The 16,198-nt window shown below is 36.0% G+C and overlaps 1 protein-coding gene across 1 annotated transcript in view; it reads right to left on the minus strand.

The window, feature by feature from the left end:
- Window positions 1–16,198, minus strand: part of PARP8 (poly(ADP-ribose) polymerase family member 8) — a 175,274-nt gene that overhangs the window by 17,927 nt on the left and 141,149 nt on the right. The window contains exons 15-19 of the mRNA XM_082835521.1: window positions 13,167–13,259; window positions 6,652–6,777; window positions 5,096–5,161; window positions 2,178–2,245; window positions 344–392 (exon numbers count right to left, since the gene is read on the minus strand). Coding sequence (XP_082691647.1) covers window positions 344–392; window positions 2,178–2,245; window positions 5,096–5,161; window positions 6,652–6,777; window positions 13,167–13,259 — 402 coding nt within the window. The remainder of the gene's footprint in view (window positions 1–343; window positions 393–2,177; window positions 2,246–5,095; window positions 5,162–6,651; window positions 6,778–13,166; window positions 13,260–16,198) is intronic.

A 16,198-nucleotide genomic window follows, 5' to 3' on the forward strand; every position in this document is an offset into this window, starting at 1 on the left:
AAAGTAAAGCTGTGCCAACATTAAACTGACAATGATAAAAAAGCACATCACCTTTTTCTGGTCAATCTCTAGATAATGTCCTCTCTATCACATGTGGAATAACTAAATGATTTCACATTGACTCATTTACTTAAAAGTTCAGGGCAGCAGCCTGAAATTGAATTTGATATCTTGGAGAAACTTAGAGCTGGGGCGCATGTGGTCATTTCTAACTGAAGAATTAGGCTTGGCCTGAGTTAACTTCCATTTCCTGGAGAGGCTGCCTAAAAATCACAGGGGTCAGTTCTCCCGACTAGTAAGTGTCCCTCACATTTCTGTATGTATATGTGAAAAAACAACTTACCCTGTTAACTGGCAGTTTCACAATATGTGACCTATTACTTGAAATAACCCTGAAATTAATTAAAATAAGCCATCAGTCACAAATATATGCCACATATATTTAAAGTGTTTTTCCCCTCAGTTGGCAAGTGATTAAAACTTATTTTTGCTGTGACATAAACTAAATTGAGTAACAATTTTACTTAATTACATCATTTTGCTTTGCTTCCTGAAACAATTTAAAGAGCTGATATAATAAACAAGATACTTAAACCTGAAAACACAGACGTAGCTCTTTAAAACTTAAGAGATATAATTTTTAATAACCACAACCTTAGATGTCAGCAAAGTGAACATGAATATGCTTTCAAATAATGGTAATCTAAATACAAAATTTAGAAGTTGATTCATATATCTGCTTCTCCCTACACTGTCTAACTAAGAATGAGTTTTTATGAAGATATTTTTCCTTTCTTTAAATATTTGAGGATATTTGTGCTGATACATACAATGGTTTATATACAAACTGTTGTTCACCATATGTAGACAATGAAGTTGAAAAAAAATCAAAACCTCAGGTATCTGAAAGGACGAATTGTTTTATGCTTTGCAGTATAGAAAATAATAACTAAAAAAATTGTAAAACATGTTGGTAAATTTTCTCCTCCTTGAAGGAAGAGTGACTAACAAGCTGAAGGAAATGATCACAAATAATTAAAAGTGAACAATCAGGCTAACTTCAGGGAAAAAAAGAAAGAGATTAGATATTTGAAATTTTTACCTTCATTTTGAATATGACTTAATATGAGAATTTTAAAAGTTAAAATAAAAACTATGTGTTATTTTACTCAATTCGTCAGAATTTTAAAAATAGATTATAAAAGATACAAAGAAGAAAGACTTCTAAAACCTAACTTTTGTCATGGTTTTACTAGACTACATTAAATGTGTTTTGTAAGGTTCTGCCTAAGTGAAAGTTAAGTATTTAAGAGTCGTGAGGTGGCCTCTTCCTCCTTTGCCCATCTTTACATATTTTTTTAAAAACTTCCTGGCTGTAGCATGGAACAAGTACTCATTCAGACCAATTTCTTATAATCTTTACATTTGTATTACTGCCTGATAATCATGGTAAATTCCATAGTCTTTCAGTTGTCAGTGATTTCAAAGAGACGCACCTAAAACCCCCATAGGTACGGTGAGTAGGTGAGTATGTACTACTGTTTTCTTTTTGCAGATGAGAAACCAGAGGGCAAATTATTTGAAGTAAGTGTTGTAGAGCAAGGGGAGCTCTCAACCCACCCCTCAACTATAGCCTAACCCCTCTTTTCTAGGGTTAGCCTGGACTAATGCTGTGTGCCTTACCCGACTTTCTCTGAAACAGTGCCTCATCTGCAGTCATCAAACACAGAGTTTATCAAATTTACACTATCTTTGTTAAGGGAGTAAATTATGCAAAACACACATTATAGAGAGATTTTCAGTAAGTGTTTGAAACAGTTTTATCACACAGAAAATTAGATGAAAATTAGTTTTATCACACTAGAAAATTAAATGAGCCAAAATGGCTTCACCATGTAATCTAACCAATCAAAATCTTTAAAATGATAGATAACAAACTGCTGTCGACTGCATCGTATATCCCTGCAGTGCATATGACAGCACTTTCTTCCCCTTGTGATGGCCAAATTTTAATTAAAGTGAGAGTCCTTAAGGACTCTTGGACTGTAAAATCCCCAGGCCTCATAGGCTTGTAGAACTGTAGCATTGCAGGTCTTGCAACATAGGCTTTTTTTTTTCTTAAAGCAGGCAGTAGGAAGTGATGCTGTTTTCATTAAGAGGAAAACTAAATTTTATACCATTGCAGTAAGGGATGAGCAAGGGGGTCTTGTTTATCCATCTGCTTCTTGATTTCCAGATACGGTGCCTGAAAAAAAAGTCATTATACGTTTTGATTTTTCTTAAAAATTCTTTTCTCTTTTTCTTTTTTTGCAAAAGGAAAATCAGATTGAACAGGTATGCCTTATCCAGTTAAATGTGAAGACTTGTGGTTGTGACATGATAATGGCAGCCATTACCCTAGTTGCTTCTCCCCAAGATGATATGAACTCTGACCTTCCATGCAGGACAAAGGACTTGCCGGAACGTTTTGATAAGAGGCTCAATGGAATTTTAGCCTGGCTTCCATGCACTAGGCTGGAAGTCCCTGGACCACTGCTGAGTCTTTGCTCAAGAAAACCCAATGTTGCTAAAACACAGAAGGTACCAACCCATACAGTTAACCTTTCAGTAATTCTCTTATCCCCACTGAAATTTCCATTTCCCCAGAGCCCCCCTTATTTTCACTTCTCTGTAGCCCGTTTTTGTTCCCTCTCTGTTTTCACTTTAAAAATCTCGGTCACCTTGCCTTACTCGGAGGTGATCTCAGCTCTCACTGCAAGTTTCTCTCCCCTACTGCAGTACTTGAATAAATCTGTCCTGTCACCTTTATCAAGTGTCTGGTTTCTCTTTGACATTTTTAACATTTAACTAACATTAAAGTGAAACTTGTAATAGCTACTACTCATGCTCATATCTGAGGGTACTGACTTCGGGTAGATCTTTACATGAGAAAATTGGACAAAATTTACATAAGACGATGACCCCTTCTTTTAAAAGCATTCACCCAGACAATTAACAATTAACAAATATTTAAAAGGAATTCACCCAGACAATTAACATATTCCTAGAAAGAAAGGCAATCTGTCTGTGACAATTTAGGCCAGTATAATGTTATATTTATTTGGAGAAGTTTAAAGAATTTGACAGGATAAAACCTGGCAGCATCCCTATGAAGTGTACACTGAGGGAGAAGGCAACATTACTATTTGCCATCTTGGCAATGAAGAAACTGAGGCATCAAGCAATTAAGCAACTTGCTCAAGGTTGCAGGCCACGTCACTGATGAGCAAATTATACCACATGGGCCTCCAACTTCCCAAGCTGACACGCAATCATCTCCATCGCCTCCTATTAAAATAGCTTACACATGACCCAGAATAAAGGAAGCACTTCTTGGCACAGAGCTGATCCCAGAGTCAGGGTTTGTAGCTATTTTTAGATGCAAGCATGCTCTGGATCTACGGTATAGTATAAATATCCTATACCAAAGTCTTTGGTGACCAAAGATGTTTAATTGTATGTAAGGTACTGCAATAGGTTCTTTTTTCCCCCTAAGTGGAAATGCATTTATTGTTTTCTTTTCCTTATACAAATAATAAATGTTTGCTTGAAAAGGAATTCTGATAATGTAGAAAGGGCACAGAAAAACAGGTGGAAAGAATGACGGCTTTTAAGCAAATAATATAACTTGTGAATTAAAGGATCTCTTGTTTACCACTGTCTGACACATACCATGTGTTGAATGGATGAATGAGTATTTGACTTTATAAATAAATGACTATCAAAAGAACCAAGAATCAAATTTGGGAATGTGAAAATGTACTTTGGGCTTCCCTGGTGGTGCAGTGGTTAAGAATCTGCCTGCCAATGCAGGAAACATGGGTTCGAGCCCTGGTCCGGGAAGACCCCACATGCCGTGGAGCAACTAAGCCCGTGTGCCACAACTACTGAGCCTGTGCTCTAGAGCCCGTGAGCCACAACTACTGAGCCTGCGAGTCACAACTACTGAAGCCCGTGCACCTAGAGCCCGTGCTCCACAACAAGAGAAGCCACCACAATGAGAAGCTTGTGCACCGCAACCAAGAGTAGCCCCTGCTCGCCACAACTAGAGAAAAGCCCGCACACAGTGATGAAGACCCAATGCAGCCAAAAAATAAATAAATAAAATAAATAAATTTTAAGAAAGAATAAATCTTTTTAAAACATGTACTTTGGATGCACATCTGCAAATGGAGTAGATGGGGTAGTGGGGGCGGGGGGAGTGGCACAGAAGCTTTGTGGGCCCCAAGACTGGAGAAATCACTGTTCCCTCCCTCCCCAGAGAAAGGCAATGACTCAGAGTAATACTTACCATAAACTTGCAAAGGCCTCTAGAGGCAGTGCAAGCCTTGAAACCACCATATGCAAACTCAACCCATAATGTGTGGCATTGTCAATTAGATTGTTAATTTCTACTTATAATGATGAGCTTCAAACCTTTCTCCAAGTGTTTGGCAGTAGAAAGGCCTCAATAATTCAATAAAATGTGCTTTTCCAAGTGCTGGACTCCTGCCCAGGGATATATTGGACTTTCATAATAAACCCTGATCCTTGCTCATCAAACTCTTCCACCAAAACCTCCCTAATGGTCAAAAATATAAACTCATGCTCTCAAGGAGTCTGGTGTCTTCCAAAGTTCTTTTGAGATTCTGTGTTACATCTAAACTATTTACGTGTAATTTACATTTGACAGAATATTAGTTTTGATTTTAACATTAAAATGTTTTGAAAGTACTACCATTAATTAAAATTGGCAGTCGAGGAAGATGGTACCAGATTTAACTTTTACCTTAAGATATTCCAACAAATTCTTGTCTGAGTTTGAGAGCCGAGCGTTCGGATTATGATTATGCAATTACCCTCCAAAGTCACAGTGGTAGCATGCCAAAACACTGATGTAATTTAATTAAGACATCCTAGTACAAAACAATTTTCATTTTTTTATGATTTTAATTATACTCTCATATAACAGAAAAGTCTACATTTCACCACATGGCCAGTACTCTCAGATATTTTAAAAATATAATTTCACTCAAGCAAAACTGAACTGTACAAGACCACAAGATGATAAACTTACTTGTGTCATTTCTCTAATAGAAGTTATGCTGTCCAATGCTTTCATTACTCGATCATAGTTCTTCTTCTGTTTGAATGGGGGAAAAAATAGTATTCACCGTAAGCCTTTGCAAGTCTGCACGTTACTTGAGAGACATATTATTTCTGTACCTGAATTTTCCATCAGGGTCAATTTGAAAGCAATGACTGTGTTGTGTACACAAAAGGGAAGACTTTGGGCTTCCCTGGTGGTGCAGTGGTTGAGAGTCCGCCTGCTGATGCAGGGGACACGGGTTCGTGCCCCGGTCCGGGAAGATCCCACATGCCGCGGAGCGGCTGGGGCCGTGAGCCATGGCCGCTGAGCCTGCGCGGCCGGAGCCTGTGCTCCGCAACGGGAGAGGCCACAGCAGTGAGAGGCCCACGTACCACAAAAAAAAAAAAAAAAAAAAAAGGGAAGACTTTAATAAGATGGCTCTAGGACATAGGATTTATAACTGAGTCAGAGGGAAGAAAAAAGAAAATAATGCCAGTCTTAGTGTAAATACATAAAATGATGTTCAGCTTACAGGGGAAAAGCTATAAATACACAAAAGATATTAGGCTCCTGATTCTTGTTGTCACCACTAAAAAATTAAGCCATGATGAATAAAGTAAGCACAGAATCCTTCTAAAACACAAAAATCCACTTTAAATCTTACAGTTTCATTTTGCTTTTAGTTCCTTTTGATTGGAAGATTGTTACCAAACAAGTATGATTAATAAGTGTGTAAATGACACCATACACTCAACTGATAATTCATTTTAAAGCACACTGAAAATATGTGCACTGTTGCCACTTATGAAGGAGGGAAAGTGTTTCCAGGAGAATTTTCTATAGTCCTTGTTTCCATAAAATGATTTCAAGAGGAATAGTAATAGAAACTAAGGCAATTTGGGCTCTCATGTAATTTGAAAATCATGTTATTTCAGAAGAATTCTGCCAAACTTCCCTGAATATTTATAAAACTGTTTACTCAAGAAATGTCAGTTGATCAACAATATGAAATAAACTTTCACTAACCTTCAGATAACTGGGGAGGGAGAGAGGGGAGGGCAAGAGAGGATGAACTAAAAGTACAAAAGAAAAGGAAAAATTTGTCCCTTAACCCATGATCCTTAAAATTAAAATGAGATTACATAAGTTAGAATCTCAAAAAATATATGATGAAATTAAAATAATCATATTGACCATTATAAACCAATTTATTATAGTTATTTACCTACCTTCCATGCAGATGGGATGTGTAAAGATCAGAATTTGAGGGGATTAAATGGGTCTAGTTTCATGAAGGCAAAGTTAGGAAAATGATTTTAAAGGAGAAAAGGAGAGGAGAAGTAACAGGATACATGAAAGACAAGGTGGAAGTAAATCAAATTTGTGGAGAAAGAATCATATTTGCTAAATGGATACAGAGTTCGTGACAGATCATGGATACGATGAGACAGTAATTTAGCTAAGAAAGAAGAAAGCTAATGAGACCAAAATCTCAGTTATCGTTAAAGGAAACTTGTGATTGACGTGCTAGGACGACTACTTACCCTCGGGTTGAAGGCCAGCATCTGAGGATTGTTAGGATCTACCACAGAAGGATATGGCTCGAAAATGACAACTTTTCTAGGAGATTCCAATGCGGACCTACACATGGATACTAGTAGATCTACCACCTTGAAATACATACATAAGATAGTTACTACCCTTCGGGTTTTATCAAATGCTTTGCCATTGTTTCTCCCTCTCATGGTAGTTAATTAGGAAAGATTCAGGATGGCTAGCGATCTCTGAAATCTGTAATTTGTGACTTTAGATCAAATTTGACCAAACCTGACTATTAATTTAAAGTAACTAATATTTAAAGTTACTTTAATATGTGTTATTTAAAGTGACACATATTAAAGTGACTAATATGTGTTGCTTCCAACTACTCACGTCTTCGTATCTGTCTTTAACATGTCTTTGTCATTAACACACACTACATGCTAACATTGTTGTAGGTTCTGTGGAAGGACAATGAACAAGGCAGGTCCTTGAAAAGGTCTCGTGAAATTTTCCTTTCAATGGAGAAGATGTGCTGAAAAATCAGTTAAATATAGGCTTAAAGACATACAGTGTCTGGCAGTGTTAAATGCGATAAAAATAAAGCTGGCATTAGAGACTTAAGCCATAGGGGGGACTATTTTAGCGTGGTCAGGAAATGTGGTGACGTTTCAACAGAGACCTGAGCGAAGTGGGAGACGGAGACGTGACTAACTGGGGAGAAACCATTCCGGGGGAAGGAAACTGCAGAAAATGAATCTGACATGCCCCAAGGACAGTAAATCTCCTGACACCATCTTACTTCTTCCTACTCTCCTCTGACAAAGGCTATTAATGTCCTCTGATTTGTTAAATAAGATGGCTTTATGCCTATGCGCGTCTATGACTCCTTCGCACAATTCACTAAGAGGCAAGGCGACACAGCAGTCAAGAGCGTGGCTCCCCTCCCTACTCCCTAGTTCCCAAAAACAACACGCTCTAGCAACTGAATCAAGAAAGCCGATATGGTCTAAACGGACAGAGCTCATCAGAACGGACGTACCTATAGGGTAAAGACAAGAGACTTCATAAGGAAGCAGCTGACTTAATCTTTATAGGGAAAGATATTTCCAGAAAGTTTTGAAACAGGCATTTAAAAAATGCACAGTAAGAGTAGGACAATTTTTGATTCTTATGGTTAACGAGGGGGTATTTTGACCTAATGACAGTAGGGCTCACTATGTTGTGTGTATACTCACAAAACACATCCACCCAATCACAGCATCCAGAATTTCCAGTGACCTAAAATAATTAGCAACACTCAAGCCATCGGGTATAGGATCTATAAGTAACACATTCCAAAGTACACAGACATAGATACCCACAGGACTTACTCAGAAAACAGTAGAACTGAAACAGCTAATATGTTTCTACCACACTATTCCATTTATGTGTGTGTGTGTGTTTGCAGTAAATTGGATTCCAAGCAACAGATAATAACAATAAAGACAAATTAAAACCCTCCTTTTTGTTTTCCTCTCCCATACTCATACTCATCCAGAAAGATGCACCGTAACTCAGATACAAATTCTCTTCAGCATTATCTGGTCTCCTAATATAGTAAAACCCAAGCAAGAATCCTGAGAAAGAATCATCAGTAACATAAAAGAGCCTTTTCTGAAACTTTTGGGGCCATGAATTGGTACAATCTTATAAATACCTTAAAAAATTATATGTCATAGGATGCATTTGAAGCTTTGTAAAAATACATACCCTTCATGTATGTATGATCAAATGATCTTTGACAAGGGTGCCAAGACCACTCAATGGGGAAAAGACAGTCTTTTCTACAAATGAGGGTGGGAAAACTGGATATACGCATGCAGCAGAATGAAGCTGGACCCTTATCTTACACCACACACAAAAATTAAATCAAAATAGAATAAAAATGTAAACATAAAACCTTAAACTGTAAAATTCCTACAAGAAAACAGGGGGAAGCTTTATGACATTGGATCTAGCAGTGATTTTTTAGATACAACATCAAAGCCATGGGCAACAAAAACAGAAATTGACAATAGGACTCTATCAAACTTTTATGCATCAAAGGACAAAATCAAGAGAGTGAAAAAACAACATGGAATGGGAGAAAATATTTGCAAATAATTTATCTGATAAGAGGTTAATATCCAAATATATAAAGAACTCCTATAACTCAACAATAAAAAATCATATGAGCTTAATTTTAAAATGGGCAAAAGAACTGAATAGACATTTCTTCTAAGCCGTACATACAAATGGCCAAAAAGCATATGAAAAGATACTCAACATCACTAGTCATCAGAGAAATGCAAATAAAAACCACAGTGAGATATCACCTCACAACCATTAGGATGGCTACTATCAAAAAAACAGAAAATAAGAAGTGTTGGTGAGCAGCTGGCGAAATTTGTGCCCTTGTGCACTGTTGATGGGACTGTAAAATGGTGTAACCACTGTGGAAAACAGTATGGAGGTTCCTCTAAAAACCTAAAAGTAGAAATTCCATATGATCCTGCTGTAAGTGACAATCCCACTTCTGGGTATATGTCCCAAAGAATTGAAAGAAGGATCTTGAAGAGATGTTTGCACACCCATGTTCACAGCAGCGTTATCCACAACAGCCAAGAGGTGAAAGCAACCAAAATATCCATTGACGGGTGAATGGATAAACAAAATGGGGTATACACGTATAATGAACCACTATTCACCGTAAAGAAGGAAAAGCCTGTCACCTGTTACAAAATGGATGAACCGTGAGGACATTTTATGCTAAGTGATATAAGCCGGTCACAAAAAGTCAAATACTATATGCCTACACTTGCGAAGGATCTAAAGTAGAACGCTGGTTGCCAGGGATGGGGGTAGGGAGAAAACGGGAGTTTTTCAACAGGTATAGAGTTTCAGTTCTGCAAATGCAAAAGTTATGGAAGTCTGCTTCACAACAATGTGAATATACTCAACACTACTGAACTGTGCACTTAAAAATGATGAATATAGTAAATTTTACATCATGTGTTTTTCACTACAACAAGAAAGGCACAAATGGATACAAAATAACCTGAATAATGTTCCCCTTTCAATCAAATACTTTAATTAAAAACCTTGTGCCCAACGCTTCAAAACAGTCAAAACTACCAAAAAAAGCAAATGCATAGTTTTGCCAATAGTTTCACTAGCGGACTTAAGTAAATTATAATGAAAATAATGGATGTAGGGGTAAAGAAGTTAATTAACAGAATATTTTTGTTAATATATGTCTTAACCTAACTGAAAAGAAACAGTGTAACTACCCTGGCAAAATTCCTTGCTGTCCACCGAAGTTACATACTCCTTGCTTTCAAGGTATAGGGCTGCTACTGCCTGGAAGCAACTCACTGCAAGCGACATTTCTACCCCTTTTGTTTAAGTCAGGCCATAAGACTAGTTTTAACCAATGGACAGAAAGTGGAAAGGGGCTGAGCTGATGAAGAAACAGGCACTCTTTCTCCCCTTTTCTCCCTTCCCCTCTACTGTATGCCAGTATTGAAGACAGCAGACTCATGTGGTGGACGGAATCCGGTTCCCTCAGTGATCACACAGTTGCCCAACAAACATTCTAACCGAACAGTTGTGTGAGTTAGAAATAAAAGCCTACCATGTTAAGTCACTTTAATTTTATGGTTTATCTGTTATAGGAGTTAGCGTTCAGAATCTTTGAACAAAGAAAGGTTTATGTTACACTGTTTGGATTTGTGCTCTATTTACATATGCTAATTTTTCCACAGAGTAAAATGATGTATAATGTATTCTGGAAAAGAAGTGAATTTAAAATTGTAGACTAATGGCCTTCAAACATTTCAAGAGTAATTCCTTTTATCTTTTCTTTTTTAAAAAGAAAATTGTATATGAGAGTCCCAAAACATAAAAGAATAAAATGGAGCTGCTGTTCTGGTTAAAGCAGTACTCGGAGGCCTGGAATCCCAGCTGCTGAGACACTCTCATCACAGCGCAGCCTCCTGCAGATTCCTCTAAAGAATGTTCTTGCAACCTCCAGAGCTCCTCAGAGCACCACTAGAAATTCAGGAGTCAACTGATGCAACAAGGCTACAGAGATATAGTTTTTATTTAGAAAAGGAATCCATTTCCATGTAATCTCCAGTATTATAACCAGAATACTGGGGTATCTCCTTTAAAGTGGTGAAAAGAATATTCCGCATTGACTTTGGAGTAGAATCACTAAATTCTCTGAGATTTTTGGATACTGATCTTTAGAGTTGAATCACTGAATTGATCTGATCGAGTATTTGTGCCTTGTTACTATCATTATATAATCCAAAAGTAATTTCACTTTAAGAACCATTATTTTTAGAGATGTATCGATAGTAAGAGGGGAAAAAGCACCTATTATTCTTTCAACCTAGCCTACTGTTAATATGTTAGTTTTCCTTCTAATCAATTATTCCTTATTTCTAGGCTTTACTTCCTTCCCTTTTCAAATTGTATGCGGGATATTTTACTTCCAGTAAAATGCATAAATATTACTATACTACTTGAAAAATTATACATATATATACACACATATATCCATGTAAATATACATGTATGTGCATATGTACACTCATACACACACCTGTGTAAAGTTTATTTTTACATAGCTATAAATAGCATATATTAAAGAACCTTTTTTTGAGCAAGATTAGTTTCAAGGGATGAGAAAAATGTTACCATTTTTAAAAAGAGATAAAGACTCACCATGGATAGATACATTTGAGAAACCCTCTAAGTATAGGCTAGTCATTTTCTTCAGTTTTAGGGATTCTCAGAGCTTTTAGTATGCAAATTTGTGCACATTGGGTATGGGGCAATATTAAGCTGCATTTTTAAAATTTATTTTAATCATGGAATCATTTTTCACATCGCATATGATCAATGTTCTGTTTGCATTATTTTCATTTATAGCTCATTACATCACAAATATGGTCCTTAAAATTTCATCAAGTGGATGCATCTCAGTCTAGGTAATCAGTGAAATAACGAGGTTAAGGGAGTCTAAATCCATGAGGCATGGGCTGTCTGTGTTAACTGTTGTATCTTAGTCTAGTGTACTGCCTGTTACATAGCAGGCATTTGATACTTACTATAAGAATGACCAGATGTCTGTTGCGTGATCATTCTTTCCACCCATCTTTGTGAATTTTATACAATTCTTTTACATTTTGCTTCCTTTGATTTTTAGTGAGACTAAGTATTTTCTCATGTTTCTTTACTAACTATAGGTCCATATTTGTGAATTGCGCATTCATTTCCTCTATTAATTTGTGATGATCTTCATGTTTTTTGTCTCAATTTTTATGAGCTTCTATGTAATTAAGTTTGTAGCAAAACACACACTTTTTCATAAGTGTGTTAGCTCTTAGCGTTCACTATTTTTTCAAGTAAAAAGTGTGAAGTATGTATGGACTCAGATCTGTTGATATTTTTCTTCATGATTTTTTGTATCTGCATAAATGCATGAACCTGAGGCCCTAGCTAGGCTGTGCACGCTTAATTCAACCCTCCTCTAGTGTGGGTATAATACTTCTAAACAAAACTATTCTTTAAGCCATTTGGAATTTGTTTTTGCACACAGCATAAAGAGAGAACCGGTTTTCCCCCCCATGTTGTAGGTCATTTGTTCCCACCTTCACTAAACCATTTTTATTTTACAATATAATGTGATACCTCCTTTAATATGTATTAAATGTATTTATAACTTGACCTATTTTGGGGATAATCTGACTTTCTACTCTTTGCCAGTACTATATTTTTTCAAAATATCATAGGATTACATAATATGGTTTTGTATTTGGTTGGTCTAGCCTCAATTAACACTCATTATTTTTTGTTTTCTGTAATTTTTTTCTCATCTATTTATTAGTATTTCAGTCAGGTTCCATAAATGAACAAAAACTAGTTGAAATTTTAATGACATTGCATGAAGTAATAAATTTTGGCATCTTTACAACAGATTTTTTTCCTTTCCAGAAACATGGGATGCTTCTCTACTTTCAAGTTGTTTCTTTGTTTTTATATTTTCCTTCCTATGTCATAAACATTGCTATTGTAAAATTGAATGCTCTCTTTTTATTACATGTTCTGTCCATTATCTTTTCACCTAAGTTTTAAAAATAAATTGGCTTCCATTTTATGGCACTATAACTTTACAAATAAACATTACATAATGCAAGTGCAAGGGTTTCAGTATCTCAATTTCACCATATAAGAAAGAAACGTAATTATTTTTCAAACAATTAAAGTTGGTTTAACTTCTCCTCTTGGCAATTGCAAAAGGACAAAAAACACACATTAGATAAAGCTGGCAAAATTTAGTTTCTATCTAGAAATATCAAATGCTGGTTTGCTTTCTTAATCTATCAAGAAACTATCAAAAAGTCATCCCAAAGAAAGGTAAAGTTAGCTAGTGGATCAGAATAAATTTTTCAAATAAAAATATAGAATAGTTAGTATCACATGTTACTACCTGAGCTCCAGTTGCTATTTCATCAGCAGCTTCATTCATTACTCCCAGGGTTTGAAAAGCAAATACACACAGCTCTCGTTCACACACAGTAGGCTACAAAAGAAAAGGGAATCAATTCAACATTTTTTCCCCATCCTCCAATTCCTAAATTAAATGTATGACATTCTTCATAATAAATAGAAAATGCAAAGTTTTAGAATATTAAAAAGAAATATTATTTACAATAGCCTAGATGTGGAAGCTACCTAAGTGCCCAATGACGGATGGATAAAGATGTGGTATATGTATAAATACAGTGGAATATTACTCAGCCATAAAAAAGAACGAAATATTGCCATTTGTGAGAACATGGATGGACCTCGAGGGCATTAGGCTAATTGAAATAAATCAAACAGAGAAAGACAAATGCTGTATGATTTCACTTACATGCATCTAAAAAAAGAAACAAATGAACAAACATAACAAAATATAAACAGAGTCATAGATACAGAGAACAAACAGGTGGTTGCCAGAAGGGAGGTAGGTGGTAGGATGAGAGAAATAGGTGAGAGAGATTAGGAGGTACAAACTTCCAGTTACCAAATAAATGAGTCACAGGGATGAAATGTAGAGTGTGGGGAAGGTAGTCAGTAATAATGCAGTATCTTTGTACGGTGACAGATGGTAACTAGACTTACCATGGTGATCATTTTGTAATGTATAGAAATTTCAAATCACTATGTTGTGCACAAGGAACTAACGAAGTGTTGTATGTAAGTCAATTATACTTCAAAAACAAACAAATTCGTAGTAAAAGAAATCAGATTTGCCGTTACCAGAGGTGGAGGGGTGGGGGGAAGGGGAATTGGAGGAAGGTGGCCAAAAGGTACAAACTTCCAATTATAAGATAAATAACTACTAGGAATATAATGTACAACATAATTAATATAATTAACACTGGTGTATATGAAAGGTAAGAGAGTAAGTCATAAGAGTTCTCATCACAAGGAAAATATACTTTTGTTATTTTATTTTCCATTAATATGAGATGATGCATATTCACTAACTTATTGTAGTAATCATTTCATGATGCATGTAAGACAAATCATTGTGCTGTACACCCTAAACTTATACAGTGCTGTATGTCACTTATATCTCAATAAAACTGGACGGGGGAAAAGGGAAGAAATATCACTTTAAAGAATTAAATTTCTAAATTTAGGTAACAATTAGTAAATAATCATTTATTGATACAGAGTCACAAATATGATTAAAAAATTCATTTTAGTTAGTTTTAGGCACTTGCACTTGGAATGATTTAGCAATAGATGAAAATATCCTTTAATTGGAAAATCCACCTCGCCTGCTTAATACACATTTGCACATGAGATGCACTAAAAAAAAAGCAGATACCTAAGCTGGTGATATACTAATTAACCACAAAGCTGTGTAAAACAAATATAAAGAGGAGAATTCCATTTCTTCCTAGGTAATTTTCTCTGGAAGAAATAGCATGACTCTGCTTACTTGCTACCCAGCTCTTGAAAGATTGGTTTTGTTGGAAAGACTTTTGACTTCAATAACCTCCTGGAGTCAACAGCACTGAAATATACACTCTGCAATTGCTTTGGAAGAGCTCTCATCTTTCAAATCTGATACAGTGTCATCTGTCTGATTTATCTTATCTCCCAAGTTACATTGCATTAGGTAGCTGATGAGGCCTAACACGATGCAGCCTGTGGTGCCCGGCACAGCAGACAGCCGCATTTGTTAGTGCCATTGCTCCTATGTTCACTCATTTCAGAGGGTAGTTTCATCTACTGCTTAACTAGTGGGGAAGGATGGCCCCATTCTGAGCATCCTCTGTGTTCAGAATAGGCCCACATGGTAGCTTTGCAGACAAAAAGCAGGACCAATCACACAAAGATTTCTGATTGACATTCCCCAAAGAGAATCTTCAAAACAAATAAATTGATATATTTCCTTTGTCAGCCTTAAAAGGACAGTTTGATTCTATTTCAGAAACATCAGGAAAAACTACCTATGGTAGGAAACTAATTGGAAAAATTTCTTCAACCAGCCTCAAGCGATATATACTGCTGCATATATCTGGATATACTTAGAGCAGACTGTTCAATTTCTACTACTTTTTCTTTTACTTTACCATTTAACCTATTCTTAATCTATTTTTTCATGTGTATGTGCATGTATGTTTCCTCCTCAACTTCCCCCGCTGACATTGGGTTGCTTCTTTTGTTTACTTTAGGGGAGCATGGTATGGTCTGAAATAATAACATCAACCATTTTATTGCGTATTTACTATAGTGTCAAACACTGTACTGGTGTCTGAGGATAGTGAAACTATACACAAACAAGAACTCGGGAAACATAAACCTTGGAAATCGTAAAGGGCCATAGGAATTAATACGTGTACTCTACCAGACACCCAAAGTTCACTGAGGAAGTAAACAGAGACACAGAAGGTACTTCGTTTTTGATACTACTACTGCCAAATAACTTTTTTATGACTAAAATCCATCAATCCCAAAGCTGAACATCAGGATAAGGCTCATTTAGTATATATGAGTAATGATTGGTTTTTATTTTTTTATTTGAACCCTGGAAAATTAATTATACTTACTTTGTGATCATCCTAAAATATATGTATGTATGTATGTGTGTTCACACACATATTCAGGGAATATAAGTAGAAACTACCATTTTGGTACCAAATTGTTGCCTTATGCAATATAAATGAAAATGAAATAAAATATTCTGCTAAACTAGATTGGAAGATAATTTTTTGGGAAGATAATTATTTGAAATTTGAATATTCTATCACCACACTTTGTAGCCAATCCTAGGTATTCATGTGCCACCCTGACTTTGTCTCAAATGATTTTTTACCAATTTCACCCAGACCTCCTGGTCTTTATCTTGGCTAACAGATGAGCAACAACAGTTCAATGTTTTCTCCTGAATTACTATTTCATCCCGCTGCCACATCTGTTTATACTCAAACCTCTAAATCTCCAAATTACATGGACTTACCA

The sequence above is a fragment of the Leucopleurus acutus genome (assembly GCF_964270905.1).
Source record: "Leucopleurus acutus genome assembly, chromosome: 3".
NCBI lineage: Eukaryota > Metazoa > Chordata > Mammalia > Artiodactyla > Delphinidae > Leucopleurus > Leucopleurus acutus.